This window comes from Gekko japonicus, unplaced genomic scaffold, assembly GCF_001447785.1.
Source record: "Gekko japonicus isolate JY-2015 unplaced genomic scaffold, Gekko_japonicus_V1.1 scaffold3723, whole genome shotgun sequence".
Taxonomy (NCBI): Eukaryota; Metazoa; Chordata; class Lepidosauria; order Squamata; family Gekkonidae; genus Gekko; species Gekko japonicus.
The window spans coordinates 58,524-86,421 of record NW_015166543.1 but is presented as its reverse complement, the minus strand read 5'-3'; the positions used below and the strand labels follow the sequence as shown (position 1 = coordinate 86,421).

General features: G+C 53.8%; 1 protein-coding gene across 1 annotated transcript in view; it reads left to right on the top strand.

The window, feature by feature from the left end:
- CORO2B (coronin 2B) overlaps positions 1-27,898 on the top strand; it is a 55,291-nt gene that overhangs the window by 5,840 nt on the left and 21,553 nt on the right. Inside the window, exon 2 of the mRNA XM_015412335.1 lies at positions 18,259-18,375. Within this exon, the coding sequence (XP_015267821.1) occupies positions 18,259-18,375 (117 nt within the window). The remainder of the gene's footprint in view (positions 1-18,258; positions 18,376-27,898) is intronic.

The following is a 27,898-nucleotide window of genomic DNA, read 5'->3' as shown; positions in this document are numbered from 1 at the left end:
TTCTTTCTTTCTTTCTTTCTTTCTTTCTTTCTTTCTTTCTTTCTTTCTTTCTTTCGCTGCCCCCAAAGAGACCTGTTCGAGGTGGTTCATAGGTTTAAAAAAATACAGCCAAATTAAACAACAACTTAAGAACAAGACAGGGCTTAAAGACTGCATAAAGCCAACTCTGAGAGATCAAAAAAGGTATCCGCTCAACAGCTCTCAAGCTAGATGCATGCCATAAAAACAGTTTTAAAAGGTGTCCGTTAAACCCCATAGGCTGATGTCGTGCTGTGGAGTCGCTTGAAATTTACTGTCCAAGGTCGATAGATCAAGACGGGTCACCGTGCTAGTCTGCCTGTACAAGTGACTCACAAAAGCTCCAACCCTGCCACAAATCTTTACTAATCTTTAAGGTGCTCCTGGCCTCTCGCTCTTGTCTACTGTCGAAGGCAGAAAGTGTTGTGTGTAGCCGAGAGCTGCTTGTTCCAACGCCACGTCGTCTGGTTTTGCAGGATGGGTGCTCTGTTCTGGCTGGGGGAGGGGGGGGCTTAACAGCCAAAGGGCTACGGATGCTGAGACAGATGCTGGAGGAATTCTGGATGGTTGAATTTGTAACTGCAGACAAGAGATTTTGCGGCCCAGGGACGGGAGGGAATTTCTAAACCGCAGCTCAGAGAAACATGCTCACTTTTGGAATATGAATAAGAAAAAAAGCTGTGCATGACAATTAAAATGCTGATTATCGGCTCCTCTCCATCTGCAGCCGATTGAATTAAAGAAGCAACTCTGGGGGGGGGGGGAAATACATCTGGGAAATGAGCGGATGACTTAATTGGGAACATGAAGGAGGGGGTTGAGCGTAGGAAAAGAAGGAGCGCAACTATTTTGGTCTCCGAGCATCAGACCAGTGCAGATTCAGAGTATCTCTGCTCAAGTTCAGCCAGTTTTCCCGCCCGCCCCCAGCTGCTGTGGCAGCCCACCCACCCCGCTTGCAAATGTGTGATGGTCTAGCAGCCAGAGCAGCTTAGGGTTGCTAGGTCTGGGTTGGAAAATACCTGGAGACTTTGGAGGTGGAGCCAGGAGAGGGTGGAGTTTGGGGAGGGGAGGGGCCTCAGCAATGTACAATGCCACAGAGTCCACCCTTCAAAGCAGCCATTTTCTCCAAGGGAGCTGATCTCTGCCAGCTGGAGATCAGTTGCAAAAGCGGGAGATCTCCAGGCCCCACCTGGAGGCTGGCAACCCTAGAGCAGCTAGAGGTGTGCAAATACAGTTTACAGCCAAGAGAAGCTAGAGAAACGGCTCCGTAAGAAGGACCAGAATCCCTGGGAAGCTGGCTTTTTTAAAGGACCAGATCCCTTGCAAACACTCAAAGATGCTTTTCAAAAAATTTATGAGACTTCCAAGTCACGCAGCTCTAAAAAGGACAACTATCTTGCATGGAGCTTATTTGCTGCATTGCAGGACTGCAGGACTTTTGCCAGCTGCATGCACGAATTATAGCCGCAAAATGAGAAGCCGGTGTAAAGGAAATAGATAAGCTGAGAGCAGAGAAGTCTGACCTTGCAATTGAGCAAAAGAATCTCTCTCGAATTCCCTTTCCCAAGCGGAGAGAGAACCTGGCAAGGTAAACACTGAGGCACAAGATGCGAGCTCTTGGATTTAAAAGAATTCAATTCAGTAGTGGTTTTGATGAGTTTCGATGGGAAACATGTTTTGGGGTGTAAGCTCCTACCCTACCTTGGGATGAAATTCTCAGGGACTGGGCCCCTTACCTGAGATATCCTCCCTCTCAAATATCAGGGCCCCTTGGGGACAGCGTCGCAGTTACAAAAAGGGGGGAGTACCTGGGCCAGGAGGGGGGTGCCAGCAGAAGCGTCCCAGCTGTGCTTGCCCAGAGAACATCTGGAGCAGAGGTCCATCAGTGGTTATTAGCCACAAGGCGTACATAGGAGCTCTCAGTCTGGGGCAAGTGATGCTCTGTCTTCTTGGTGCTTGGGGGGGGGCAACAGTGGGAGGGCTTCTAGTGCCCTGGCCCCACTGCTGGACCTCCTGATGGCCCCTGGTATGTTTGGCCACTGTGTGACACAGAGTGTTGGACTGGATGGGCCACTGGCCTGATCCAGCATTGGCTTCTCTTATGTTCTTATATTCTTATAGGAGCTCTTGGTCTGGGGCAAGGGATGCTCTGTATTCTTGGTGCCTGCAAGGGGGGGGGGACAGTGGGAGAGCTTCTAGTGTCCTGGCCCCACTGCTGGACCTCCTGATGGCCCCTGGTATTTCTGGCCACTGTGTGAGACAGAGTGTTGGACTGGATGAGCCATTGGCCTGATCCAACACTGGCTTCTCTTATGTTCTTATAGGAACTCTCAGTCTGGGGCAAGTGATGCTCTGTATTCTTGGTCCTTGGTGGGGGGGCAACAGAGGGAGGGCTTCTAGTGTCCTGGCCCCACTGCTGGACCTCCTGATGGCACCTGGTATTTCTGGCCACTGTGTGAGACAGAGTGTTGGACTGGATGAGCCATTGGCCTGATCCAACATTGGCTTCTCTGATGTTCTTATGTCTGGAGCAAAGATGGTCTGTGTTCTGGCTGCTTGGGGGGGGGCAAGAGTGGGAGGGTTTCTGGAGTCCTGGCCCTGCTGGTGGACCTCCTGATGACACCTGAGTTTTGGCCACTGTGTGACACAGTGTTGGACTGGATGGGCCATTGGCCCATTCCAACATGGCTTCTCTTAAGTTCTTATGATCTTATGATTGGGGCCCTTTTGGGCATCGAGTTGGCATGTCAACCAATGCTCCCTCTATAGCCCTGTGAGGCAGGTGGGCCTGAGTGTTGACTGGCCCAAGTACACCGTGTAACAGCGAGGATTCGAACCTGGGTCTCAGAGATCCTAGTCCAACACTGTAACCCCCACACCACGCAAGCTCACTATAGCCACAAAACTGCAGCAGCAACATAATCAGCTGTTGATCTTCTGGATCTGCGGCACTTGTGGCATGCTTATTTTTGCACAGCCTGATGGGAGTTGTAGTTTTCCACCCCGGCATCATGTAATCTCAGAACCCTGGAGGAGAATTGATTTTATCTCCTGTGCATGTACAAAAGTGGCTGTCGGGCTTCAGGAACATGTGCCCACCACAGCTCCATTGATGCTGAAAAGCTCCTTTTCTTTTTCTTGCCCTCTTGGGTGTAGATCGCGATGCAGGGCTGTCGGTGGGGGACTTTTTATCGGCACCACAGAGGAGATAGTGTGTTCCCCCTCTGGAAGTGAGCTGATTCTGATTCATCATGGCAGAGGGGTAGAATGGAAGCTTCTTTAATGCGTACGCAGAGAATTTTAACATGCCTGCTACTTGCCTCTGGTCAAAGCCTGTGACCCTTTTTTCAAGGACGCTTGGCTTTAGAGCTTTTTCCCCAGATGCCCGAAATGTTTTAATCGTACAACAGATTCAGATCTCAGTCCGCCTGAGAGCTTTAGTTTGGTCGGAGCCGCAGAAGGATTTGAAAGGATTAGCAAAAAAACACAATTATGTATGGTGTGTACAGAGGATCTGATCTGTTCTCCGGCATGGTATCGGCTGTGTTGCTAATAACCAGGGGTCATTTCGTAGAAAAAGAGGTGCAGGAGCTCATTAGCATAACTCATTAGCATAACTTATTTGCATATGCCACACCCCCTGACATCACCGGAAGTGTGTCAGAAGGAAACACCCACCGCTCAGGCTCCACTGGTCTGTTTTGGATTGCTAGCTATTGGGGGGGGGGGACGTGCAAATCTGCCCTCGCAGAGGAAGGAGAGCTCATACCTGAATAAAACTTGGTCTTAAAGGTGCCACTGGATTGTTTTGGATTGCTCGCTATGGGGGGGGACGTGCAAATCTGTCCTCGCAGAGCAGGGAGAGCTTGTACCTGAATAAAACTTGGTCTTAAAGGTGCCACTGGACTGTTTTGGATTGCTAGCTATGGGAGGGGGGGAACGCGAAGATCTGCCCTCACAGAGGAGGGAGAGCTTGTACCTGAATAAAACTTGGTTTTAAAGGTGCCACTGGACTGTTTTGGATTGCTAGCTATGGGAGGGGGGGACGTGCAAATCTGTCCTCGCAGAGGAGGGAGAGCGTGTACCTGAATAAAACTTGGTCTTAAAGGTGCCACTGGACTGTTTTGGATAGCTACGTAGCTATGGGAGGGGGGGGACGCGAAGATCTGCCCTCACAGAGGAGGGAGAGCTTGTACCTGAAGCTGGGCCGGGGGGTGGGGCTCTGCAACTTACCTGGCTGCTTCTTGCTCCTCGTAGCCCGACTGAGGGCTGCTGGGAGCAGGGGGTGGGGCTTGTTGCATGTGTCTACCCCCTGGCCTCCTTACTGCCGGAGCTCTGCTCCTGTGCGCTCCCGCAGGAAATGACCCTGCTAATAACACAATCCGGTGGGAGCATGTTTGTTGCGAGCGGGCCCAACAGCTGGCGTTCTTTGTGGCGCCCTAAAAGCAGGCCGCTCTGGGCTCTCCGTCCCACCCTCTCCCGACACCACCTGACTAGCATGCAATCCTCCAGCGTTTCAAACTCTTAACCATAAAGTTTGAGTCCAGGGTTGCAACGCTCCCTCTAAGCCGTGGAGTCTTGTGAGCAAAGATTCTACTTTGTGAGCTCCTGGCATTAAAGTTCTGAGTGAGCAATTTGGCTGCTGCATAAATTAGTCTGCTCTGGAGCCATCCTCCCTGAGCTAAGACAAAAAAGTGTGAGCCAGAGGCTAAGAAAGTGTGAGCTGGCTCACACTAACTCGATAAATCGAATGATAAATAAATAAATAACTCAGCTTAGAGGGAACACTGGTCCAGGGGCAATTAGACCCGGAATGAAACTTCGTTGGTGTTAAAGGTGCCACCGGACTCAAACCTTTTGCTGTTGCTTCAGACCAACACCTGAATCTATCTTAACCGTAAAGTCACCTCTGCCCCTGAGCCAAAGTGCACTTCTTTGGCAAACCGTATCAGGGCTGGTGTGAATGGACCACAGGGTGGGGAAGCTGGCGAGGCCCCGACCTCCCAGCAAGGCCCACTGTCACCACCTCCGGCCCACGGAGCAGTGTCCCCTCTAAGCTGAGTCGGTGTGAGCTAGCTCACAGATTTTTTAGCCTCCGGCTCACGCAATTTTGTCTTCGTTCAGGAGGGAAGGCAGCCAGATGGCTTGCTCGCAACTTTAAGGCCAGCAGCTCACAAAGTAGAAGTTTTGCTCACAACTTGCAGTGTTCCCTCTAAGCTGAGTTAGTGTGAGCTAGCTCACAGTTTTTTAGCCTCCGGTTCATAATTTTTTGCCTTAGCTCAGGAAGGATGGCTCCAGATCCAACTAATTTATGCAGTCGCCTCATTACTTGCTCACAACTTTAATGCCAGCAGCTCACAAAGTAGAATTTTTGCTCACAAGACTCCACAACTTAGAGGGAACATTGCTACAGAGGTGCCCTGCTGCTCAGTCATACATGCTGCCCGGCGCCACCACAGGAAAAGCATGCAAGGGACACGTGTGGCTGGAAGCACGGGTGGTGGAAGGGCTTGCAGGGGGAGGATGCCCAGGTGGGCAGTGGTGGAGGTGAGCAGGTGGGTGGGAAGGGGTGCAAATTGGGGGGGTGACAGGGAGGGGGCCCCAGCATTCTCTCTTCAGGCAGAGCTCTTCCTTGCGGTCTTGTCTTCTGGACCTCCAGTCTTGGGAGGGGCCGTGGCTCAGTGATAAAGCACCTGCTCGGCATGCAGAAGGTCTCAGGTTCAATCCCCGGCATCTCCACTTAAGTAGGAGAAGGAAGAAGAGGAGGAGATTGGATTCATATCCCGCCCTTCACTACCCAAAGGAGTCTCAGGGCGGCTTACAAACTCCTTTCCGTTCCCCTCCCCACAACAGACACCCTGTGAGGGAGGTGGGGCTGAGAGAGCTCTGTCAAGTACTGCCCGTGATAGATCAGCTCTGAATGAACTTGTGACTGACCCAAGGTCACACCGGCAGCTGCATGTGGAGGCGCGGGGATCAAACCTGGTTCTCCCAGCTTAGATTCCGTGCTCTTAACTGCTACACCAGACTGGACCAGGCAGGAGATGATGTGAAAGACCTCTGCCTGAGACCACACTGACTTTGATGGACCAGGGGACGGCTTCAGTATACGGCAGCTTTGTGTGTTTAGGAGACCGTAGCAGAATGGGGTGGCTCTTTGGACGGCAGCAGATTGCAAAGCGGGGGACCCCCCTCTGCCCGTCTGTCTGCCTGGTTCTCGCCCGGCGTCTGGCGCCCTCCTCAACCCGCCTGTTTCCATCTGCCTGGCTTTCGCTCTGCCCTCCCTCCAAAGGTCGCCACCGAGCAGCAGAAGGAGAGAGTCGAGCCAGAGAGAGGAGGGAGGGGTCTCTGTCCAGCCACCCACAAAATCATCCCGTCTGGACGGCGGAGCGCAGTTTAAACAAGTTATCATAGCCAGGGTGGGAAGCCAGTCAGAAATGTCTGGGTTTTCCAGTTCGGCAGTAATCGCCTTATCTTGTCCCATTCGGTTGGGAGCCCAACCAAAGGGACCCACCGGGAGTCACCTGCCCGCTTGAGTGCCCCGTGAGACCTGCTGGCTCTGTCCAGGCAGCTGGGGCCCGTTCCCAGGGACAGCTCTCTAGTCCCCGTTTGCAGAAGTGGAACGGGAGAGACCTACCTCACAGGGGCTGTCTGGTGAGGCGAACTGAAGGAAACCCTCTGCGTCTGGAAATCTGCATCGAGGGTGGTGCAGGAGGAGGGAAGCCAGTTGGGAGGCGGGCCCAGCCCTGCTATGGCACACTGCACAGTGCCAGGGACTGTACGTAGACGTGCATTTTCCATCGCCGCGGTTCTGAGCTCCTTTTGGGAGAGGCGCGGGCTGTCCAGTTGCCAGCCTGGGCAACCTCCTTGGTATCTTTTCACTTCGCCAGGCGCTGCCTGCCTCTGCCAAGGGATGTCAAGCACCGTTTTGCCCTCCGGTTCCCATAGCAACTTTTATAACATGCAGCCATCAGGGCAGGTATCCAGACGGCTTTCTTCAGGGAGGCAGGCAAAGAGAGCTCGCCCGCTAAGGGAGAGCATTTTATTTTGATGCAGGACATTTTGTAGCCCCCCCCCCTACCGGAGATCCTTGGGGGGAGGGACTGTGGCACAGTGGCCAAGGGCGGAGGGCTCTGGGTTCAATTTCCTGGCAGCAGCTCCAGTTCAGAGACCTCCACCTGCCACCCCAGCAGACGGCTACCAGTCAGAGTAGATAAAGCGGGACCAAGGGTCGGACTCTGGGTGCCGGTGCTCAAGGCAAAGGCGTTCTGACAGCAACCCTTTTCAGGAGGCAACATGGTGTAGTGTTTACAGAGTAGAATAGGACCCAGGTTCGAGTCTTCCCTCTGCCATGGAAACTTGCTGGGTGACTTTGGGCCAGTCACACACTCTCAGCTGGACCTACTTCACAGGGTTGGTGTGAGGATAAAAGGAAGGCAAGGAGAACATTGGAAGCCACTTTGGGTCCCCGCGGGGGGGAGCGGGGGAGGAGGAGGAGGAGGAGAGTGGATTTACACCCCGCCCTTCACTACCCAAAGGTGTCTCAGAGCGGCTTACAAACTCCTTTCCCCTCCCCTCCCCTCCCCACAACAGACACCCTGTGAGGTGGGTGGGGCTGAGAGAACTCTGACACAAACTGCTCTTTTTCAAGGACAGCTGTGCCAGAGCTTGTGACTGACCCAAGGTCACATCAGCAGGTGCAAGTGGAGGAGGAGTGGGGAATCAAACCCGGTTCTCCCAGATTAGAGTCCGCGCACTTAACCACTACACCAAACTGGCTCTGAAGACACAGCGGAAGGATACCAGCTGCCTGGTGGATCACAGTCACCCAAAGGCCACCTGAAAAAGAGCAGCCACGCATGCCCTGTGGAACCTGGGGAGGTCCCGTGAGACACGCACCTCTTTGGACAGCTGGTTCCACAGGACAGGGGCCGCCACTGAGAAGGCCCTGGCCCCTCTTGACACAAGGCGGACAGTTCGTGGGCCTGGGACCGCCAATAAACGCTGAGATGAAGATCAGAGAAGACAGGGAGGATCATGCCGGGAGAGGCGGTCCTGAAGGTTGTGCAGGTCCCAGGCCATTTGGAGTTCTGGCTATTGCTGGGCACAGGCAGGCAGATGCAGATATAACCAGCCAAGGAAGATTCCAGCAGGCCACTGCCGTTAAGTGAGCCAATCCAAGCCCCAGCAGTGTCAGCAGCTGTGGAGGCAGTGTCGTGGGAGCCACTCGGCTCAGAGGCACTCCGCAGAGGTGAGTCTTGTGTGGCTCCCAGCTGAGCACCGTCTGTGGCCACTGAGCACACTTCCCGGCCGTTTTGGTGGCCCACTTTGAGAGGGGAACCGGGGTGCTCACTGGACTCTCATTTTGAGGCTGGCGAGTTTGGTGTACCGGCTAAGTGCGCGGACTCTAATCTGGGAGAGCCAGGACTGATCCCCCCACTCCTCCTCCACATGCAGCTGCTGGTATGACCTTGGGTCAGTCACAAGTTCTTTCAGAGCTGTTCTCTCAAGAGCAGTCCTCGAAAGAGCTCTCTCCGCCCTGCTTACCTCACAGGGTGCCTGTTGTGGGGAGGGGGAGGGAACGGAGATTGTAAGCTGCTCTGAGACTCCTTTGGGTAGTGAAGGGCGGGGTACAAATCCAGTCTCCTCTTCCTCCTCCTCCTCCTGTGCCAAGAAACTGGTCTCCTTTAAGAGAGTTTTTCAGCCTAAGTGTCAGCTTTCTTGACCATAGAAGTCATCACCCCCACCTGCCGGCTTGTTATCAGGATTGTTGCTTAGGCTGGCAGAAGTGATTAACTTGCAGCACCTAAGAACTGTCCTCTACAGTGGCTGACAGCTTGCAATTGAGAGATCTATCCTGGCCACAGCTTCCTATTGGCTGAATGGTAAATAGGCTACGGTGATAGTTAGCATAAGAACACCTATGTAGAATAGACAGCTTGAGAATGTATTTATTGATTGCTTTTCTTTGATTTTTGTCCCGCCCATCCGGTCTAGTCTGGCTCAGGGCGGTTTACAACAGAATAAAAGTTCCCGTAATACTAGGACGGGCAGCAGTCACAGGGACTGGCGGCTCAGGGCTTTCATTATGGTTGTCACTTGTTGTTCTTAATAGTGACACCAATTGTTGTCAGAGACCTCCACCTGCCACCCCAGCAGACAGCTACCAGTCAGAGTAGATGAAGCGGGACTCTAACCTGGGAGAACTCCTTAACAGTCGGGAGGGGCACATCTGGGGGAGAGAGAAGAGTCGCTGAGTCACAATCCTCAGAATCCTGGCTTTCCTTCCTGCAGTGAGAACTTCAGCCCCACCAGAAACAAAAAGGGCCCCACAAGCCACAGACTCCTGGCAAGGGGCCTGGACCGAAGGGTCACCAAGGGTCGGTGAAGACCATCCAGTGCCGGCTGGCACGCTGGGCCCCGCTGTCCTGTGGCTGAGCCAGCCTTTATCCCCTGGCGTAGCTCAAAGTGGGGTCTTGGTTCAAGAGGAGTGTCTTGTTTGGAAACAGAGTGCAGAGAGGAAGTTTGGAAACTTTGGACTGAAGATGCGCCTGGGGCACGGAGGGCGTGGCAGAGAGCCCTGCCCGTCAGTCTTAAAGACGCCCCCTCCCAGCCGCACACACAGACACGCTCGCTTGGCTGGATTGCTGTGGCTGCTTCTCGCTCCCCTGCGTGGTGTCATGACCGCTGGACCAAGTGGCTCTTGGGGGGGGGGACTTGCCTGGAGGTGGCAGCAGCCCCCCCCCCCGCCCACATTGTGCTGTGAGGGGCATGACCTTTCCTATGAGGGGGGCAGAGCTTCACCCCCCGGGGCTTCTTCTGGACTCCCTTCCTGGCTGGTGACAATGGGTGAGTGTTTGCATCCCAGCTGGTGGGGAAATGGAGCTCTGTCCGAACACATCTCTATAGCTGGGGGGTGGCTTTCTATAAATAGAGGGAGGAAACCGAACGGGGTAGGGTGGGGGGGACATTTCACTTTAAAATGTGAGCTGCTCCCCCCCCCCCATTCCAGAAAAAGCAAATTCCTTTTAAAGGCTTGTCGGCTGAGATGGTGGGCGTCACGGTGAGCGGCAGGTGGGGAGGGGTGTCACTTTGAGGAAGAGTGTTTAGAAACTGCCCCGGCACCTGAGAAGCCACATAACCAGGGCTATTTTGGGGCAGGAACGCACAGGAACGGAGTTCCAGCTGGCTGCTGGAACTCATTCGCATAATAGGCCACACCCAACAGCAGGAACTCATTAGGATTGGCTACTTTAGGGGTGTGTGGCCTCACATGCAAAGGAGTTCCTGCTACAAAAAAAGGCCCTGGGTTTTGACAACAAACAAGGTCAACAGAATAAGAAGGGAAAGGTGGGTGTGGCTGGATGACCACACTTCTGGCAACACGTGGGTGCGGCCTAATATGCTAATGAGCTGTGCTGTCAGGGGTGTGGCCTAATATGCTAATACGTTTCTGCTGTTGGGTGTGGCCTATTATGCTAATAAGTTCCTGCGGGGCTTTTTCTACAAAAAGAGCCCTGCCTGTGAGCAATGTTCCCACTAAGCTGTGGAGTCTTGTGAGCAAACATTCTACTTTGTGAGCTCCTGGCATTAACGTTGTGAGCGAGCGATTTGGCTGCTGCATAAATCAGTTTGCTCTGGAGCCCTCCTTCCTGAGGGTAGGCAAAAATGTGTGAGCCGGAGGCTAAAAAACTGTGAGCTAGCTCACACTCACTCAGCTTAGAGGGAACACTGCCTGTGAGGTAGGCGGGGCTCAGAGAGCGCTGACAGAAACAGAGTAGGCAATACTGATGGCAAACGACCCAGTGTCTGACTCACTTCATGCACCCCAGCCCTTTACGCCTCTCCAAGTCTCAAGAACTCTTCTCCAGAGTCCAATTGTTCAAGTGGAATAAGGGACAAAAATTAGAGAACACAGCTGGCACCAGAGCAGGAAGAACGCGAGAAGCCCTCAGAGGACTGTCCGAGGACAAAAACGTCACGCGAGGAACGGCAGCCAGCGTACCGGGAAGGGACATCCCGTTTTCTCCTCCTGCCTCAGAGGCCAGCGCTGGCACACGCGTGCACAAAACCAGAGTTGGTTCTCAGCGAAGAACCCAGCTGTGCCAAGGAAGTCAGTCTGCCACATCGTTCCGTGAGCCACGGTTCCCGTCGCTGCTGCTGCAGGCCTCGTACCTTTGCTGGCAGGACTCAAAGGGAGGGGTCGGTGGGAGGGAGCCCGGGCAGCCGATATTCCTGTTGCTCCAACAGAAGCGTCTTTCCGGCCTCCTTGCAGATGGGCTAGGTGGCAGCGGAAGTGCCGAGTGTGAGTTCCACGTAAGACAGCAGAACAAAAGTAGTGGAGTCTTCTGGGGGCAACTTGAACACCCGGATACAGACTGTTCTTTCTCCTGCCTGCACCTCCATTACTGCTTTCCCAGCCTGAAACGCAGGAAAGATGAGGCAGAACTTCCAGAGGGAACCTTGTGGCCCTCAGTCCCACGTGCCGTCGCAGAGCCTGCTTCTCCAACCCCATGGATAAGAGCAGGGGTCATTTCATTAAAAAAAAAGAGCTGCAGGGGCTCATTTGCACAACTCATTGGCATATGCCACACCCCCTTGCAAAGGGCAGGCATGTGTAGAATGCCTTTCTCTCCCTTCCCCATTTGGGGAATGGGAAGAAAGGCATTTAAATCCCCCCAGGCAGTGGGACGGCTCTGCAGGCCTTCGCAGACCAAGAATGGCGGCGGGGCAAGTGGGCGGGCTCCTTACTGCCGGAGCGCTGCTCCACCACACTCCGGCAGGAAATGACCCCTGCATGAGAGACTACAAATAAGAAACTTCAGCCTTGTGCTGTTTGAGCAAGTCTACCCCCAAAGCCTTCTCTCAGCCCACTCCCCACCAGTGTTCCCTCTGAGCTGAGTTAGTGTGAGCTAGCTCACAGTTTTTTAGCCTCCGGCTCACACATTTTTGCCTTCGCTCAGGAAGGAGAGCTCCTGAACAAACTGATTTATGCAGCGGCCAAATGGCTCGCTCACAACTTTAATCCCAGCGGCTCACAAGGTAGAATTTTTGCTCACAAGACTCCACAGCATAGAGGGAGCATTAGTGTGCTCGGCCTACCTGATCTCATAGGATTGTGAGGATAAAAACGGCAGAGAGGGCAGAAAATGATGTACCGTATCCCCTGAGCTCCTTGGAGGAAGTATAGAACGAAAATGTGCTAAGGAATAATATTTGTGGAGATAAAAGATAGTGGTTCACTGCGGGCATCAAAAGTGCCGGAGAAATCGCCTTGTCTGCATCTGACGATGGCGCGGAAGCAAGGGTCTGAAAATGTGCTAAGGAATAATATTTGTGGAGATAAAAGATTTGTGGAGTTCACTGTGGGCATCAAAAGTGCCGGAGAAATTGCCTTGTCTGGATCTGACGATGGCGCGGAAGCAAGGGTAGTTCTCGTGGAAAGAAACCAAGGCTCAGAGAGCGTCACTTTTAAAATGAGCCATCCAAATGCTACACAGAGCGATTGGAAGGCCGCCTCCATTGATAGTATTAGCGGTCCATCTATCTAGACTCATCTTTGGGTGCCCTAGCGCCCTCTGCTGCTGAATCTCTTGCTGAAGCGCTACACTGGAAAACAACAACATTTGAGTCCAGGGGCACCTTTAAGACCAAGTTTAAGACCAAGCACGCGAAAGCTGATACCCAGAATTAAACTTGGTTGGTCTTAAAGGTGCCACTGGACTCAAAACTTTATTCTCTTGCTTCAGATCAACCCGGCTACCCACCCAAATCTACACTGGAAAAGTCATTTTTCGGAAGTTCAGTGGAGCTGGATGGGTTTGATATATTCACGTCGACCGTGGATGCCTTTGGGATCGTTCATTTTGCCAGACAAAGCATGGCAGGGTTAACTCTTGCTCCGAAACAAATGGAGCTGCCAAGTTATGTAGCAGTTTCCTTGGTAATCAGATGGCCCGAGCAGGCCAGATTAGAAAATGCCCTTTTATGACATGGGTGTAGTCACCAGCAATGTTCCCTCTAAGATGTGGAGTCTTGTGAGCGAAAATCCTACTTTGTGAGCTACCGACATTAACGTTGTGAGCAAGCCATTTGGTTGTTGCATAAATTAGTTTGCTTTGAGGCCATCCTTCCTGAGCTAGATCAAAAATCTGTGAGCTGGAGGCTAAAAAACTGTGAGCTGGCTCACACCAACTCAGCTTAGAGGGAACACTGGTCACCAGAACATTGGGATCTATCATCACCCCATGGTATCACTGGGAGGATTTAGGGCCTAAGAAGAGCCTGACTGGATCACCACATGGTGGATCCCTTGAGCCCAGCATTCTGATCTCAGTAATACTCTGGGAACCAACAGGGCACGAAGGCAAGCAGCCCTCCCCAACTAGTAAGGTAAAGGTAAAGGTTCCCTTGCTCGAAAGCCATTCGAATCCGAACGCTGTTCCCTTCCCACCGAAGTGGTACCTATTTATCTACTTGCAATTTCTTGCTTTCGTACTGCTAGGTGGGCAGGAGCTGGAACTAGAGACGGGAGCTCGCTCCGTCATGCGGCACACTCGGGTCTCGAACTGCTGAACTACTGACCTTTCGCAGCCTGCAGTTCAGCGTCTTAACCACTTGAGCCACCGCAGCTCCTAGTAGTAGCCAGGGGCATAATACAGTAGCAGGATCAGACAGGATTAAGGCAGAGTGTGGATATTCTGCAGCTGTTTGCCGTAGGGTAGTTTGCTTTCGGGCCACTATTAGAGCCAAGGAGGCCCGAAGTTTCTACCCGTTAATTCAGCTAAAGGGCAGGGATGTGATCCTGTATTTCCAGAGAACCAGTCATTTAGCAAGTTTGTTTTAGAGGGCCAGCCATGTGTCAGGTCTTGAAGAAACTCGCTCCCGGCCACACTCTCTTGGCAGCGATTTGTTTATTGAGAGACAGAGAGGTCTCAAGCGTAGGGGATCTGTGTCAAAACTGACTCCCTTGGAGCCAGTTCCCGTATTATACATAATTCAAACAGCCCCCCCTTATGACCAGTCCAATCACACCAATACATCCAGCCCGCCAAAATCTACCGTGCACCCTTAGCCCTCTTCCAGCACCTGCAAGCATAGGGTTACATTATCTAGCAGCGTCTGGTACTCAAGGTCAAGCACGCATTCTTCCCATGGAAGGGAGGCCACGCATAGACGCAGTTACAAGCCAGCGCAACTCCCAGCAAAGCAGTTCCACACACGCACACTCACATGTCCCCCCCCAGCCAGAAGGAAACGGGACAATAAGCATGCAGAACCAAAGACAGACTGACAGTTAAGAAACTCATGGCAAACGAGGCCCGAGTTTAATACCATGCTCGTCTCCAGCAGAAGAGCTAAATTTGAGTCCAGGAGCCGCTTAGAGAGGGTGTGTGATGCCATCCAGTTGCTTCCAACTGAGGGCGACCCTGCGAATTGATGCCCTCCAAAATGTTCCATTTTTTGTTTTGAATTGTTCTCATCATAGGGTTTTTCAAGGTAAGGGTTGGTCCGAAGAGGTTTACCTTTGCTGCCTTCTGTGCGGTACTAACCAGGACAGTGGAACCCCCAGGGCTTAACAGAGATATCAAGTTCTTATCTCACTACACGTGCTTAAGTCACTCGGATCTTGCATCGGTTTGTTAATTCTTTTATCATCTGTGTGCTAATTTGCTGCTATTCACAGGTTTTACCAACTGTTTAATCATAAGTACATAAGAAAATAAGAGACGCCAATGTTGGATCAGGCCAAAGGCCCATCCAGTCCAACACTCTGTCACACAGTGACCAAAAATACCAGGTGCCATCAGGAGGTCCAGCAGTGGGGCCAGGACACCAGGAGCCCTCCCACTGTTGACACCCCCCCAAGCACCAAGAAGACAGAACATCCCTTGCCCCAGACCGAGAGTTCCTATACAAACCTGGTTCTCCCAGATTAGAGTCTGCACTCGTAACCACTACACCAAACTGGAGGAGAAGGAGAAGGACAGTTGGTTTTAAACCCCAGCCTTCACTACCCGAAGGAATCTCAGAGAGGCTCACAGTCTCCTTTTCCATTCCCCTCCCCACAGCAGACACCCTGTGAGGCAGGTGGGGCTGAGAGAGCTCTTTCGAGGACTGCTCTTTCCAGAACAGCTCTGAGAGAACTTGTGACTGACCCAAGGTCACCCCAGCAGCTGCATGTAGAGGAGGAGTGGGGAATCAAACCCGGTTCTCCCAGATTAGAGTCTGCACTCCTAACCACCACTCCAAACTGGCTCCTTTGGTCAGATGCCTGGGATTGAGTCGTTTAGCAAGAAAATCTAGTGTTAGAGGGAACCAGGTAATGCTTCTTAGAAAGAGGGGTGGGGATCCGTGTTCCCTCTAAGCTGAGTTAGTGTGAGCTGGCTCACAGTTTTTTAGCCACCAGCTCACACATTTTTGCCTTAGCTCAGGAAGGATGGCTCCAGAGCAAACTGATTTCTATAGCAGCCCAATCGCTCGCTCACAACTTTAATGCCAGGAGCTCCCAAAGTAGAATTTTTGCTCACAAGACTCCACAGCTTAGAGGGACCATTGGTGGGGATAATGGAAAAGGAAGAAAGACATGATGATGGAGGAGGAGGAGGAGGAGGAAGGGTGATTGTGGAATTAATCCTGAAGTGTTCCATTGATGGTCTGGTTTGATCTTTGGGGGCCGCGTGTTGGCATCCGCCAGCCCAACAGGTGGGTTTCTAGGTAGAGAGAAGCACTTTGCCGGGCAGAACTTTGAAGGCTTTAAGATCTGCAGTGATGAAAAGACTCTGCCGCAAAGGAACCTGCCACGGATAACGTCGAAACGGATTTCCCGACAGAGATGAAGAGCGGGGATGGCTTGTCGCAGCGACACCGAGCACCGGTAGTAACGCTTTGAGGCTCGGCTTCAAGGCAGCTTCCTTTAGCGACGGGCCTCCTTGCCCATTAGAACGGGCCTCCTCTCCACTGGTCTGCGCCTCCGCCTCCCGAGCTTTGCGTCACGTGGAGCTCGGGGTTTTTGCTCTGCGTGGCTCTCACTGCCGCTGGGAATGCGCAAGCCGCCACTGCAGCAAGCGGGCATCTGTGTGGCAGTTTTCCCGCATCCTTTCCCTAACTCATTCCCTCTTCTGGGGCGGGGTTGCACGCAGAAGGTCCCGGGCTCTCTCCTCAGCATCTGCAGGTGATGTGAAGGACCTGAGACCAGGGCTTTTTTTGTAGAAAAAGCCCAGCAGGAACTCATTAGCATAATAGGCCACACCCAACAACAGAAACTCATTAGCATATCCAGCCACACCCACGAGAGCATAGCTCATTAACATATTAGGCCACACACCCCATGTTACCAGAAGTGTGGTCATCCAGCCACACCCACCTTTTGCTTCTTATTCTGTTGACCTTGTTTGTTGTCCAAACCCAGGGCCTTTTTTTGTAGCAGGAACTCCTTTGCATGTTAGGCCACACACCTCTAATGTAGCCAATCCTGATGAGTTTCTGCTGTTGGGTGTGGCCTATTATGCTAATGAGTTCCTGCTGGGCGTGGCCAACTCGGGAGCCAGCCGGAACTCCGTTCCTGTGGGTTCCTGCCCCAAAATAGCCCTGCCTGAGACCCTGCAGAGCCACCGCCACTCGGAACAGACAATATTGACCTTGGTGGGCCTGCGGGATGACTCAGTAGAACGCGGTTTCGTGTTTCTTCCTGGCCCTGCACACGCTGGCCACGAGCCACAGCGGCTGTATGGGACTTCCGTCTCCAGAGGTAGCAAACCTCCGACTGCCAGTGCTGGGAGACGGCATCCGAGGAAGGCCTGGGCCTCTGTGCCCTGTTTGCCTGGCCCACCAGGGCAATTGAAATGGGATTAGATGTCATCGAAATTGTGCCAGGTGTACAACTGTTCTGGTCCAGCGGGGCTCTTCTTGTTGAAACCAACGGAAGCGAATAATGGCTAAAAGATAGGAAATGAATGCACGTGATGTAGCGGGGATGCTGAATCGAGTGGGAAGGCAGCGTAGAAATGGGAAGGGAGGGAGAGAGGGAATAAGTCACGTTAAGCCAGACACCAACAAAACTTGGGACGGTGGGGGTTCAACGCTCCCTCTTAGCGGTGGAGTCTTGTGAGCAAAAAGATCTACTTTGTGAGCTGCTGGCATTAAAGTTGTGAGCGAGCGATTGGGATGCTGCATAAATTAGTTTGTCCTGGAGCCATCCTTCCTGAGCGGAGACAAAAATGTGTGAGCTGGAGGCTAAAGAACTGTGAGCGAGCTGTTGTAGATTTTCCGGGCTGTATGACCGTGAGAGACCACGGCCATATAGCCCGGAAAATCTACAACAGCTAATGAACTCCGGCTGTGAAAGCCTTCGACAACCAGGGGTCATTTCCTGCGGGAGCGCACAGGAGCGGAGCTCCGTCAGTAAGGAGCCCGGGGGGCAGGCACATGCAACAAGCCCCACCCCCTGCTCCCAGCAGCCCTCAGTCAGGCCTCAAGGAGCAAGAAGCAGCCAGGTAAGTTGCAGGGCCCCCCCCCCCCGGGCCCACCTTCAGGTACAAGCTCTTCCTCCTCTGTGAGGGCAAACCTACGCTTCCACCCCCATAGCTAGCAATCCAGAACAGTCCAGTGGCACCGTTAAGACCAAGTTTTATTCAGGTACAAGGTCTCCCTCCTCTGCAAGGACAGATCTGCACGTTCACCGCCCCCCCCGCAATAGCTAGCAATCCAAAACAGTCCAGTGGAGCCTGAGCGGTGGGTGTTGCCTTCTGACACACTTCCGGTGATGCCAGGGGGTGTGGCATATGCAAATGAGTCATCCTAATAAGTTACGCTAATGAGCTCCTGCTCCTCTTTTTCTATGAAAGGACCCCTGTCGACAACGAACTGTGAGCTAGCTCACACTAATTCACCTTAAAGGGAACACTGGCCGGGTTACATCTGCCTAGGAGCTGGGTGCAGTAGGAAAGACCCGGAGTCCAGGAGCACCTTAAAAACTAACAAAATTTGTAGCAGGGGAGGAGCTCTGGTGAGTCACTTCTTCAGATAGGATTTGGGTGGCTGAATTTGCACACTGATGCTCTGCGTTCGACTAAACGGACTTTCTCCTTCTTCCGGTGTTTTTTTTTTTAAATATAGAAAAAGAGTCTCAACGAAGGACGTACAAAGCTTTCTTCATAGCAAACAACTGATATTGCACTTCACCTGTTTGTTTATGTCATGTCTTTTCTTAGTCTCTTGCTTTAATTTTTCTGTAAACAGACTGGCCGGATTGAGCCGAACTACCCCAAGGTCTGCGGCCATCAAGGCAACGTGCTCGATATCAAGTGGAACCCTTTTGTGGAGAACGTCATTGCGTCCTGCTCAGAAGACACCTCAGTAAGTAGAAAGCTGTAGGAGCGCTTGCCTGGCTAGAAAGAACTGAAAAGCAGGAGGAAGGCAAAAGGCTTAAAACCCAGCCGGCGAAACACTTCTGGGTGACCTCAAAGGGTCTTCTGAGAAACGGGAGCCCCTCCTTCGGTGCTTCATCATTGCACCGGGGAGGAACACGGAGGCTGGCTGGGCGCCGGCTCATGCAGCCTCTTGAGCAAGTCTTGCATTTATTTAAAAAGGTAAAGGTGAAGGTTTCCCTTGCTCGAAAGCCAGTCAAATCCGACTCTAGGGATGTGGTGCTCATCTCCGTTTCCAAGCCGAAGAGCCAGCACTGTCCGAAGACGTCTCCGTGGTCGTGTGACTGACATGACTAGACGCTGAGGCGCACGGAACCCTGTTACCTTTCCACCGAAGTGGTACCTGTTTATCTACTTGCAGTTTCTTGCTTTCGAACTGCTAGGTTGGCAGGAGCTGGGGCCAGAGACGGGAGCTCACTCCGTCACGCGGCACTCGGGTCTCGAACGGCCAAACGACAGACCTTCCAGCCTGCAGTTCAACATCTTAACCACTGAGCCACCGCTTTTATTTACTTACAGTTTAATTCCCAGTTAAATCTCCAGTTAAAGTCGTGTCACTGGTTGCTTAAGAAATGGTAAGGTAAAGGTAAAGGTTCCCTTGCTCAAAAGCCAGTCGAATCCGACTCTAGGGTTGCGGTGCTCATCTCCGTTTCAAAGCCGAAGAGCCAGCGCTGTCCGAAGACGTTTCCGTGGTCATGTGGCCGGCATGACTAAACACCAAGGCTCACGGAACGCTGTTCCCTTCCCACCGAAGCGGTACCTATTTATCTACATGCAATTTCTTGCTTTCGAACTGCTAGGTTGGCAGGATAAGAAATGGTAAAAAGCTGCGCAAAGGGATTCCATTTGAGCAAGTGTGAGGAAGAATGAATGACCTGGACGGATCACTGTCTGAACTGTAACTGTAGCACTCGGGTTCTAAATTTAAAGCTAAGTGTGTGTGTGGGGGGGGGTACGTTCCCTAGGAATATTTCTAACTCTGGCGAAAAATCTTCTCTGCTCGTGCTGAGACATATCTAGACATCATGAAGGAGATGTCTGGCTCACCCTTTCTTGGAGATCCCTTGAGAGTTCTTTGAGGATTGCCGGAGGGGATAAGATTGGCGGCGGGGGGGAAGAGGCTTGGTAAGATTTTGGGTTGCTGGTATCCCCCGCGGCCTCCCTCAACCAAGAGAAAGGCAGCTTAAATCGCTGGGCAATGAATTTCAGGAAGGGCAAAAAGAAATCCAACGTGTTTACTTCAAAGGGCAAAAGGGACAAACAGAAGCATTTCAAACAGCTGCCAACGTTTTAGTCTCGAGAGGTGATAAGGATAGGGCGGCAATTTCGTGGCAGACTGCCTGATAATTATTAGGTGCTGCGCATTTCCTGGAGTCTGATCTCATTATATTTATTGTGATCAGTGTTGTTCGTCTCATTCAGCCTGCAGCAGTGGTGACTGGAACAGGGGCCTGCCGGTGGTGGCCCCCTGTCTACGGGATGCCTCCCCCCTCGGCCCTCGCCTGGCGCCTGCTCTAGTGGAACATGGGCACTAAGCAAAAACCGAGCCACCCCAAGGCTTTGAACTGGGATTCTAACCCATCATTTTAGACATCCCAGGCCTGCTTTCTCCATCTGCCGATGTTTTTATGGTCCGCTTTGATGTTCAAGGCTGGTTTTATCGACAGCTGGTTTCAACTACTACGGAGAGGTCCGGCCTGTTGAATCATTGCTTTATTTACTTCTTAAATTGTCCATTATTTATTGCTTTGTTGATTGCTCGAGCAGCTGTCTGGAGAGGTGAGATGTAAATGTGCCAAAGAAATGAATAAATAGAAGTCCAGAAAGCCTCCGATTGGCTTCCCGGGTCTGCAGATCCTCCCGGGTTCAAAAGCCACAGTACCCCCTCCTGGCCGTCTGCAGGGGTGGTGCTTCAGAGCAGCAGAGAACGGAGGACGAGCCGTTCCGTCTGCCTGCGAGCTGTCCTGGTGGCACAGGGAAGCTTCCCTTCCAGCGCCGCCGCTACAAGATGTGCCGTTCTAAATCAGACGCACGCAGTTCCAAGAAGGCCATGCAGAGCTCTGAATCAGAAGTCAGACAAAGGAAGGTGATGAGTAGCAAACAGATGTCCTTGTCTGACAAGCACGTTGCGTCAGGCGGCGTCTTTGTGCTGCTGCAATGTTTTGAATGTTTTGACTTCTCAAATCCTGGGCCCGCGCTTTCTGCCGGCCTCAGAACACGGCTCTCGCTTTTCATTCATGTGGAGGAACATGTGCTTTCTCATTTGACGAGGGGTGGGTTCAAGTGGTTGTGATTATTCACTGGGGTCGGGGAGAGGGGTCGGTCCAAAATGATGTGAGCACACCGGTGTTCCCTCTAAGCTGAGTTAGTGTGAGCTAGCACACCGTTTTTTAGCCTCCGGCTCACGCATTTCTGTCTTAGCTCAGGAAGGAGGGCTCCGGAGCAGACTCATTTATGCAGCAGCCAAATCTCTTGTTCACAACTTTAATGCCAGTAGCTCACAAAGCAGAAGTTTTGCTCACAAGACTCCAGAGCTTAGCGGGAGCATTGGTGCACACCTCCGAAACGCACCAGCCATCTCTGTGGCACAAGGGGGGAAGTACCAGAAAGGCTGAAAGAGTTGGGTCTGTTTAGCCTGGGAAGGAGAAGGCTTAGAGGGGACATGATTGCAGTCTTCAAGTATCTGAAGGGCCGTCATGTAGAAGATGGAGCGGATCTATTCTCTCTTGCTCCGGATTGCAAGACTAGATCCAGTGGGTGGAATGACAAGGGAGTCGTTACCGGCTAAATATCAGGAGAAGCTTCCTAACTGTAAGAGTGGTTGAGCAGTGGAACAGACTGCCTCGGGAGGTGGCGGATGCTCCTTCGCTGGACGTTTTCAAGCGGAGGCTGCACAACCATCTTCCGGGTATGTTGTAGGGCCTTCTTTCAGCTCTGCTCCTGCAGAGTGCAGGGGGTTGGACTAGATGACCTGCAAGGTCGCTTCCAACTCTTAACATTCCATGATGCTATGAGAGGGGGGTGCCAGAGACCCCTGGCCTGAGACCCCCGGCCCTGCAGAGGGAGCAAGCTGCAAGAAAGGAGACCATGGAGGTTCTCAAAAGTGCGTCCAGACAAGATTTAGGAAGAAGTTATTTTCAAAACAATTCCAGAACATCAAAAAAAAGAAAAGAAAAAGAAACCAGGGCTAGAGAGCTGGTAAATGCCAGACTGGGGGGTGGGGGGGCACCACTTATGGCAGTAACAGAGAAGCCTTCCCCCCCCCCACTAAGATGTGCTTCTGATTGGCCGCCTCCTCTCCCCAGAGCCTTTTCCGGCCGAGCCGTGCATTCCCAAGCCCGTGTGGCTGTAGCCTGAGTCTTGCCCGCGTGCGCCCGGGAGTTGTGTTTCTGGTGCAGAACTTAAGGTGCGTGTCGGAACACACAGGAATCAAACCTGGTTCCCAGGTCAGGGTCAGTGATTTGCTAGTTTGGAAACCTCCGTTCTAGGGCCACGAGCCTCTAGGTGTGGCCTGTAGCCAAGGCTCCCCCTAAGCTGTGGAGTCTTGCGAGCCAAAATCCTACGTTGTGAGCTTCTGGCCTTAAAGTTGTGAGTGAGCGATTGGGCTGCGGCAGAAACGAGTCTGCTCCGGAGCCCCATACTTCCTGAGCCGAGACAAAAATGTGTGAGCCGGAGGCTAAAAAAACCGTGAGCTAGCTCGCACTGACTCAGCTTTGGGGGAACACTGTCTGCACTGCTCCCTCTAAGCTGTGGAGTCTTGTGAGCCAAAACCCTACTTTGCGAGCAGCCGGCCTTAAAGTTGCGAGCGAGCGAGCGATTTGGCTGCTGCAGAAATGAGTCTGCTCTGCAGCCCTCCTTCCTGAGCCGAGACAAAAATGTGTGAGCCGGAGGCTAAAAAAAACCGTGAGCTGGCTCACACTAACTCAGCTTAGAGGGAACACTGCCGGTAGCTCTCCCGGAATTCCAACAGGTACCCAGGTGGGCGGGATCAGCTCCCTTAGAGGAAATGGTAGCTTTGGAGGGGGGGGGGCTGTCTGGCACCACATCCCTGCGGAGGTCCCTGCCCGCCCCCCACCCTCTGCGGCTCCATCCCCAAATCTCCAGGAATGTCCCGACCCGGGTCTGGCAGACCTGCCCCCTCCCCTCTGCCCCCTTCCCCTCGCCGCCTTGTTTGCCGTCGTCTGCCTTCTTCCTCTCTGCAGTTCTGCCACTGCAGCTACTAGTTTCTCTCTCTCTCTCTCTCTCTCTCAACCTTCAGAAGGTCGGCAGCGGCATCCCTGCAGCAGGGAAAAGGTGGGGCTGCCGCAGGCAGACGGCCGGGGCGAAGGCGAGGAGGTGGAAGGAAAGGGGGCCACAGGGGAGCAGCCCAGAGTCCCCAGGCAGTCTTTCCTCCGTTGCCCCTCCTTTGTGGCGTGGGCCGTCCTCTCCCCCTCCCTCTCCCTGAAACTAGGCCCAAGGGACTCTGAGCCTGGGAAATTGCAGAAAGGAGAGGTGGGTCTCTCTGGGGCTGCCTGGTGGGGTGGGAGAAAGATAGGGTTATATAGGGGGAGGCACTGTGAGAATAATCCCATGAAGCCCACAAGTTTAACGGGAGGGGGGGGCAGACCCTAAGGCAGCCCGACAGCAAGGCTTTCAGCCAGTTTGGTGTAGTGGTTAGGAGCGCGGACTCTAATCTGGGAGAAACGGGTTTGAGTGCCCCACTCCTCCCATTGCAGCTGCTGGTGTGACCTTAGGTCAGTCACAAGTTCTCTCAGAGCTGTTCTCTCGGGAGCCGTTTCTGTCAAGAGCTCTCTCAGCCCCACCCACCTCACAGGGGGTGTCTGTTGTGGGGAGGGGAAGGGAAAGGAGTCTGTAAGCCGCTCTGAGACTCTTTCGGGTAGTGGACAGCGGGGTATAGATCCAATCTCTTCTTCTTCTCTTCTTAATGAACCTGAGAGACAGTGTGGCACAGCAGTTAGGATATCAGCCTAGGATCTGGAAGACCACAGTTCAAATGCCCACCCCCTTGCCCAGAGGCATACCAGCTGTATGGGGAAGGAAGGGCTATAGCTCTGCTTGGCATGCAGGAGGTCCCAGGTTCAGGCCCCGGCATCTCCAGTTAAAAGGACCAGGCAGGAGGTGATGTGAACGACCTCCGGCTGAGACCCTGGAGAGCTGTAAAGAGGGGCCGTGGCTCAGGGGCAGAGCCTCTGCTTGGCATGCAGGAGGTCCCAGGTTCAGGCCCCGGCATCTCCAGTTAAAAGGACCAGGCAGGAGGTGATGTGAACGACCTCCGGCTGAGACCCTGGAGAGCTGTAAAGAGGGGCCGTGGCTCAGGGGCAGAGCCTCTGCTTGGCATGCAGGAGGTCCCAGGTTCAGGCCCCGGCATCTCCAGTTAAAAGGACCAGGCAGGAGGTGATGTGAACGACCTCCGGCTGAGACCCTGGAGAGCTGTAAAGAGGGGCCGTGGCTCAGGGGCAGAGCCTCTGCTTGGCATGCAGGAGGTCCCAGGTTCAGGCCCCGGCATCTCCAGTTAAAAGGACCAGGCAGGAGGTGATGTGAACGACCTCCGGCTGAGACCCTGGAGAGCTGTAAAGAGGGGCCGTGGCTCAGGGGCAGAGCCTCTGCTTGGCATGCAGGAGGTCCCAGGTTCAGGCCCCGGCATCTCCAGTTAAAAGGACCAGGCAGGAGGTGATGGGAAAGACCTTTCTCTCCCAGAGGCCTGCTGCCAGTCTGAGTGGACAAGTCTGCCTTTGGTGGACCAAGGGGGATCTGATTCCGCATAAGGTGGCTTCGTGTGTGAATTGGGAGGAAGGAAACAGAGAGATCTGGGGAGTTGTGGAGCAACTGCAGAAGGCGCTTAGCGGAGACAGGCATGGTGGGCAAGCTGGGAGTGTGTGCATCTGATTCCCACAAACGCTGCTCAAAATCACTCGTTGTATATCTCACACACACACACACACACACACACACACACACACACACACACACTAAATCTAGCCATAAATCCTCCTCCTGGATTGGACTGGCGTCAGGCATTCTGCCTCCCACAGTCCCCATGCAGCTGTCTCTGGGCCCTCGCAAGCAGGACAGGAAGTGATCCCCTCTCCCAGGTAGACTGCCCCGCCACGGGGAGGTTCCACTGAGAGATCTTGAGCGGCAAGTCCTCGGTCCGCCCCGCTTCTCTTCCATCCCGTGCCAGCCGTCTGCTGCCAAAATGGAAAAGGACGCTGACTGCGGAGGACCGGGTGCCACGCGCCACCTCCTTTCTGTGCCTGCGTGCAAAGACGCGGCCCTGCCCGGCTCCCCCTCCCGCTGCTGAAATGATGTCATTGATTTCTCTCTCATCGGGTTCTTTTTATAGCCTCTGCTGCAGATCGGGGCTTGGTTGCAGCTGTCAGCCGCCCGCCCGCCTTCCCGGCCGCCGGCTCCTTCCTGTTTGAGTCATGGGGGGGGGGGATGATGCGGGGATGCTGGTGGGATCTCCGAGTGGACTTGGCAGTCCCCAAAGGTGCCTTTGCCCCCAGAGGTCGAGACGAACAAACCCATCGGCAAGGACGCCAGGAGGAAAGACAAGTGAAGACATTGGGGGGGGGGGCCGCTTGCACATTTTAGGTCTGCCAGCTGTGGGTTGGGGGATTTTGTGGGGGGGGGGCTGGGGGGCCCCTCTGCCGGGTATGATACCTTCGAGCCCACCCTCCAAAGCGGCTCATTTTCCCCAGGGGCAAACTGGTTCTTGTTTTTATTTATTTGGATCTGTATCCCGCCCTCCCCGCGAGCAGGCTCAAGAATGGGTCACGTCATAAATAGAGAAAAGCATGCATTAATAAATGCAATAATATTTAAAACAGCGAAGTAATGCAATTTAAAACAGTTGCGTTTAAACACAAACACAGTTTCAGCCGGAGTGGTTGGCTCCGGAGGTCATCTCCGCCTGCGCCGTATAATGATGACAAACGTCAGTGAGGGGAGGCCGGCTTCGTTGGACGCCCTCTGCCTCAACCAAATCCCTGCTGCCTGGGGGTTAGCCGTAAATCTGGGGGTCCTCCAGGCCCCACCTGGAGGCTGGCAACCCAATGAGTCGCAGTTGTCTCTGGTCAGACTGCTTTCCCAGATGTTCGCGGTGCTTCAAAGGATTCGAACAGGCCAGCATGTACATTTAGGAGGCGAGGCTGACCGACAGTGGGAATGCCACACTGACACAGGTTGGGCCCTTGAAATGGGGAAAGGTGCCCCTCTCCTTCCAAACGCGCAAACGCGGCCTGCATTCTTTCCACAAAGCCTGAGATAAAGCAGGTTTGGGAAGGAGTGTATTGAGAGTAGGAAAGACCTTGAAAGAGGGCTGTGGAAGCAAGATGTCATATGGATGCTCGAGAAACAAAACAGAACGAACATAAGAACATAAGAGAAGCCCATGTTGGATCAGGCCAGTGGCCCATCCAGTCCAGCACTCTGTGTCACACAGGGGCCAGAAATACCAGGGGCCGTCAGGAGGTCCAGCAGTGGGGCCAGGACACTAGAAGCCCTCCCACTCTTGCCGCCCCCTAAGCACCAGGAATACAGAGCATCCCTTGCCCCAGAGTTCCTATCTATACCTTGTGGCTAACAGCCACCAATGGACCTCTGCTCCATACGTTTATCCAATTCCCTCTTGAAGCCGTCCCTGCTTGTAGCCGCTGCCACCTCCTGTGGCAGTGAATTCCATGTGTGAATCCACTCTTTGGGTGAAGAAGGACTTCCTTTTATCTGTTCTAACCCGACCGCTCAGCAATTTCATGGAGTGCCCACGAGTTCTTGTATTGTGAGAAAGGGAGAAAAGTGCCTCTTTCTCTACCTGCTCTATCCCGTGCATAATCTTATAAACCTCAATCACGTCACCCCTCAGCTGTCGTTTCTCCAAGCTTGTAAAGTACTTGGTTCGCCACATGGAAGACTCGGACAACGACATGCCGTTGCACACGTTTATTCAGTACTTCACACAAGAACCCACAACGGCCCTGCAAGGCCAACTATAGACACTCCCACCCGTGGGCCTCCCACTCCATTGGAGGGTTTGAATTTCCCACCAAGAAGCCCATTGGTCAGCTAGGGGGGGGACTAGGATCCTAGGTCCCATTGTCTTTCCGGAGCCAAGCTCCTGTCTTTCTTGTGGCTGCTGTGTGGCGGCTGCATACATAACACCCCTCCCCCCATAGTTCAGACACCACCTGGGTGATGTAGTCTTTTAAATAAGCAGGGGGCTTTCGCTCTCGGGTGGAACGCCTGGGTGCCAGTGAAGGAGCCGGTGTGGGGGCCGGTGGAGGAGGGCCTGGGTCTGGCAGTTCTGGGGCCCTCTGCTCTGGTGGCTGCGTTGGTGGTTCAGGTTCTTCTGGGACCGATCCTCCCTCCGCGCTCGGGCCCTTTGCGGGTTGGCTGTTGTCAGGCGGTGGCGCCTCCTCTTGGCCTCCATCTTCCGGGGGGGCGCTGGGGCCGTGTCCGTGCCCCTTGGGGCCAGCCGCTGTCGAAACTGATCGATGTGCCTCTCCAGCCACCGGCCTTCCTCCGTCGTCACTTCGTACGAGACTGGGCCCTTGACTTTGGAGACGCGGCCCTTGAGCCAAGTTGGGTCGGCACCATAGTTCCGGAAGAAAATGGGGTCTCCCGTGAAGAACCCCCTCGGTGCTTCTCTCTGCTCCGCCGCCCTTCTGGCCTCCGGTGCTCGGTCTGGGTGCAAGCGGTCCAGCAGGGTGGTTGGTCTGCGGCCCATCAGGAGCTCCGCGGGGCTGTGACCCGTGACGGGATTGGGGGTCGTCCGCTGTGTCAAGAGGAAGCAGGCCAAGCGGAACTCCCAGTCTCCCTCAGTGATCCGGCTTAGGGCCTCCTTAGCCGTCCGCACCATTCGCTCCGCCTGCCCGTTCGTTGCGGGGTGGAAGGGCGCCGAGCGAATGTGCCAGATCAGGTTCTTCTGGAGGAACTCCTGAAATTCCCCCGACGTGAAGGCCGTCCCGTTGTCGGAAACGATGGTATCCGGCAGACCGTGCGTGGCGAATATCCGGCGGAGGGAACGGATCACTGCCTTGGTCGAGGTGGTGGAGACGAGGCTGATCTCCAGCCACTTGGAATATGAATCCACCGTCACCAGGAATAGCAGGCCCTGGAACGGAACGGCGAAATCCACGTGCAGCCGGGACTAGGGCTTGCGCGTAGATTCCCAAGCCTGTGTCGGTGCCTTGGGCGGATTGGGCCGAACCTCCTGGCAGGGCGTACATCTCCGGACCCAGGACTCGATTTCAGCGTCGATTCCCGGCCACCACACATAGCTCCGCGCCAGAGCCTTCATGCGCACGATCCCTGGGTGCGCCTCGTGGAGTGCCTCCAGCACCCGCTGCCTCAGCGCGCTGGGTTTGAATTTCCCGCCAAGAAGCCCATTGGTCAGCTGGGGGGGGGGGGACTAGGATCCTAGGTCCCATTGTCTTTCCGGAGCCAAGCTCCTG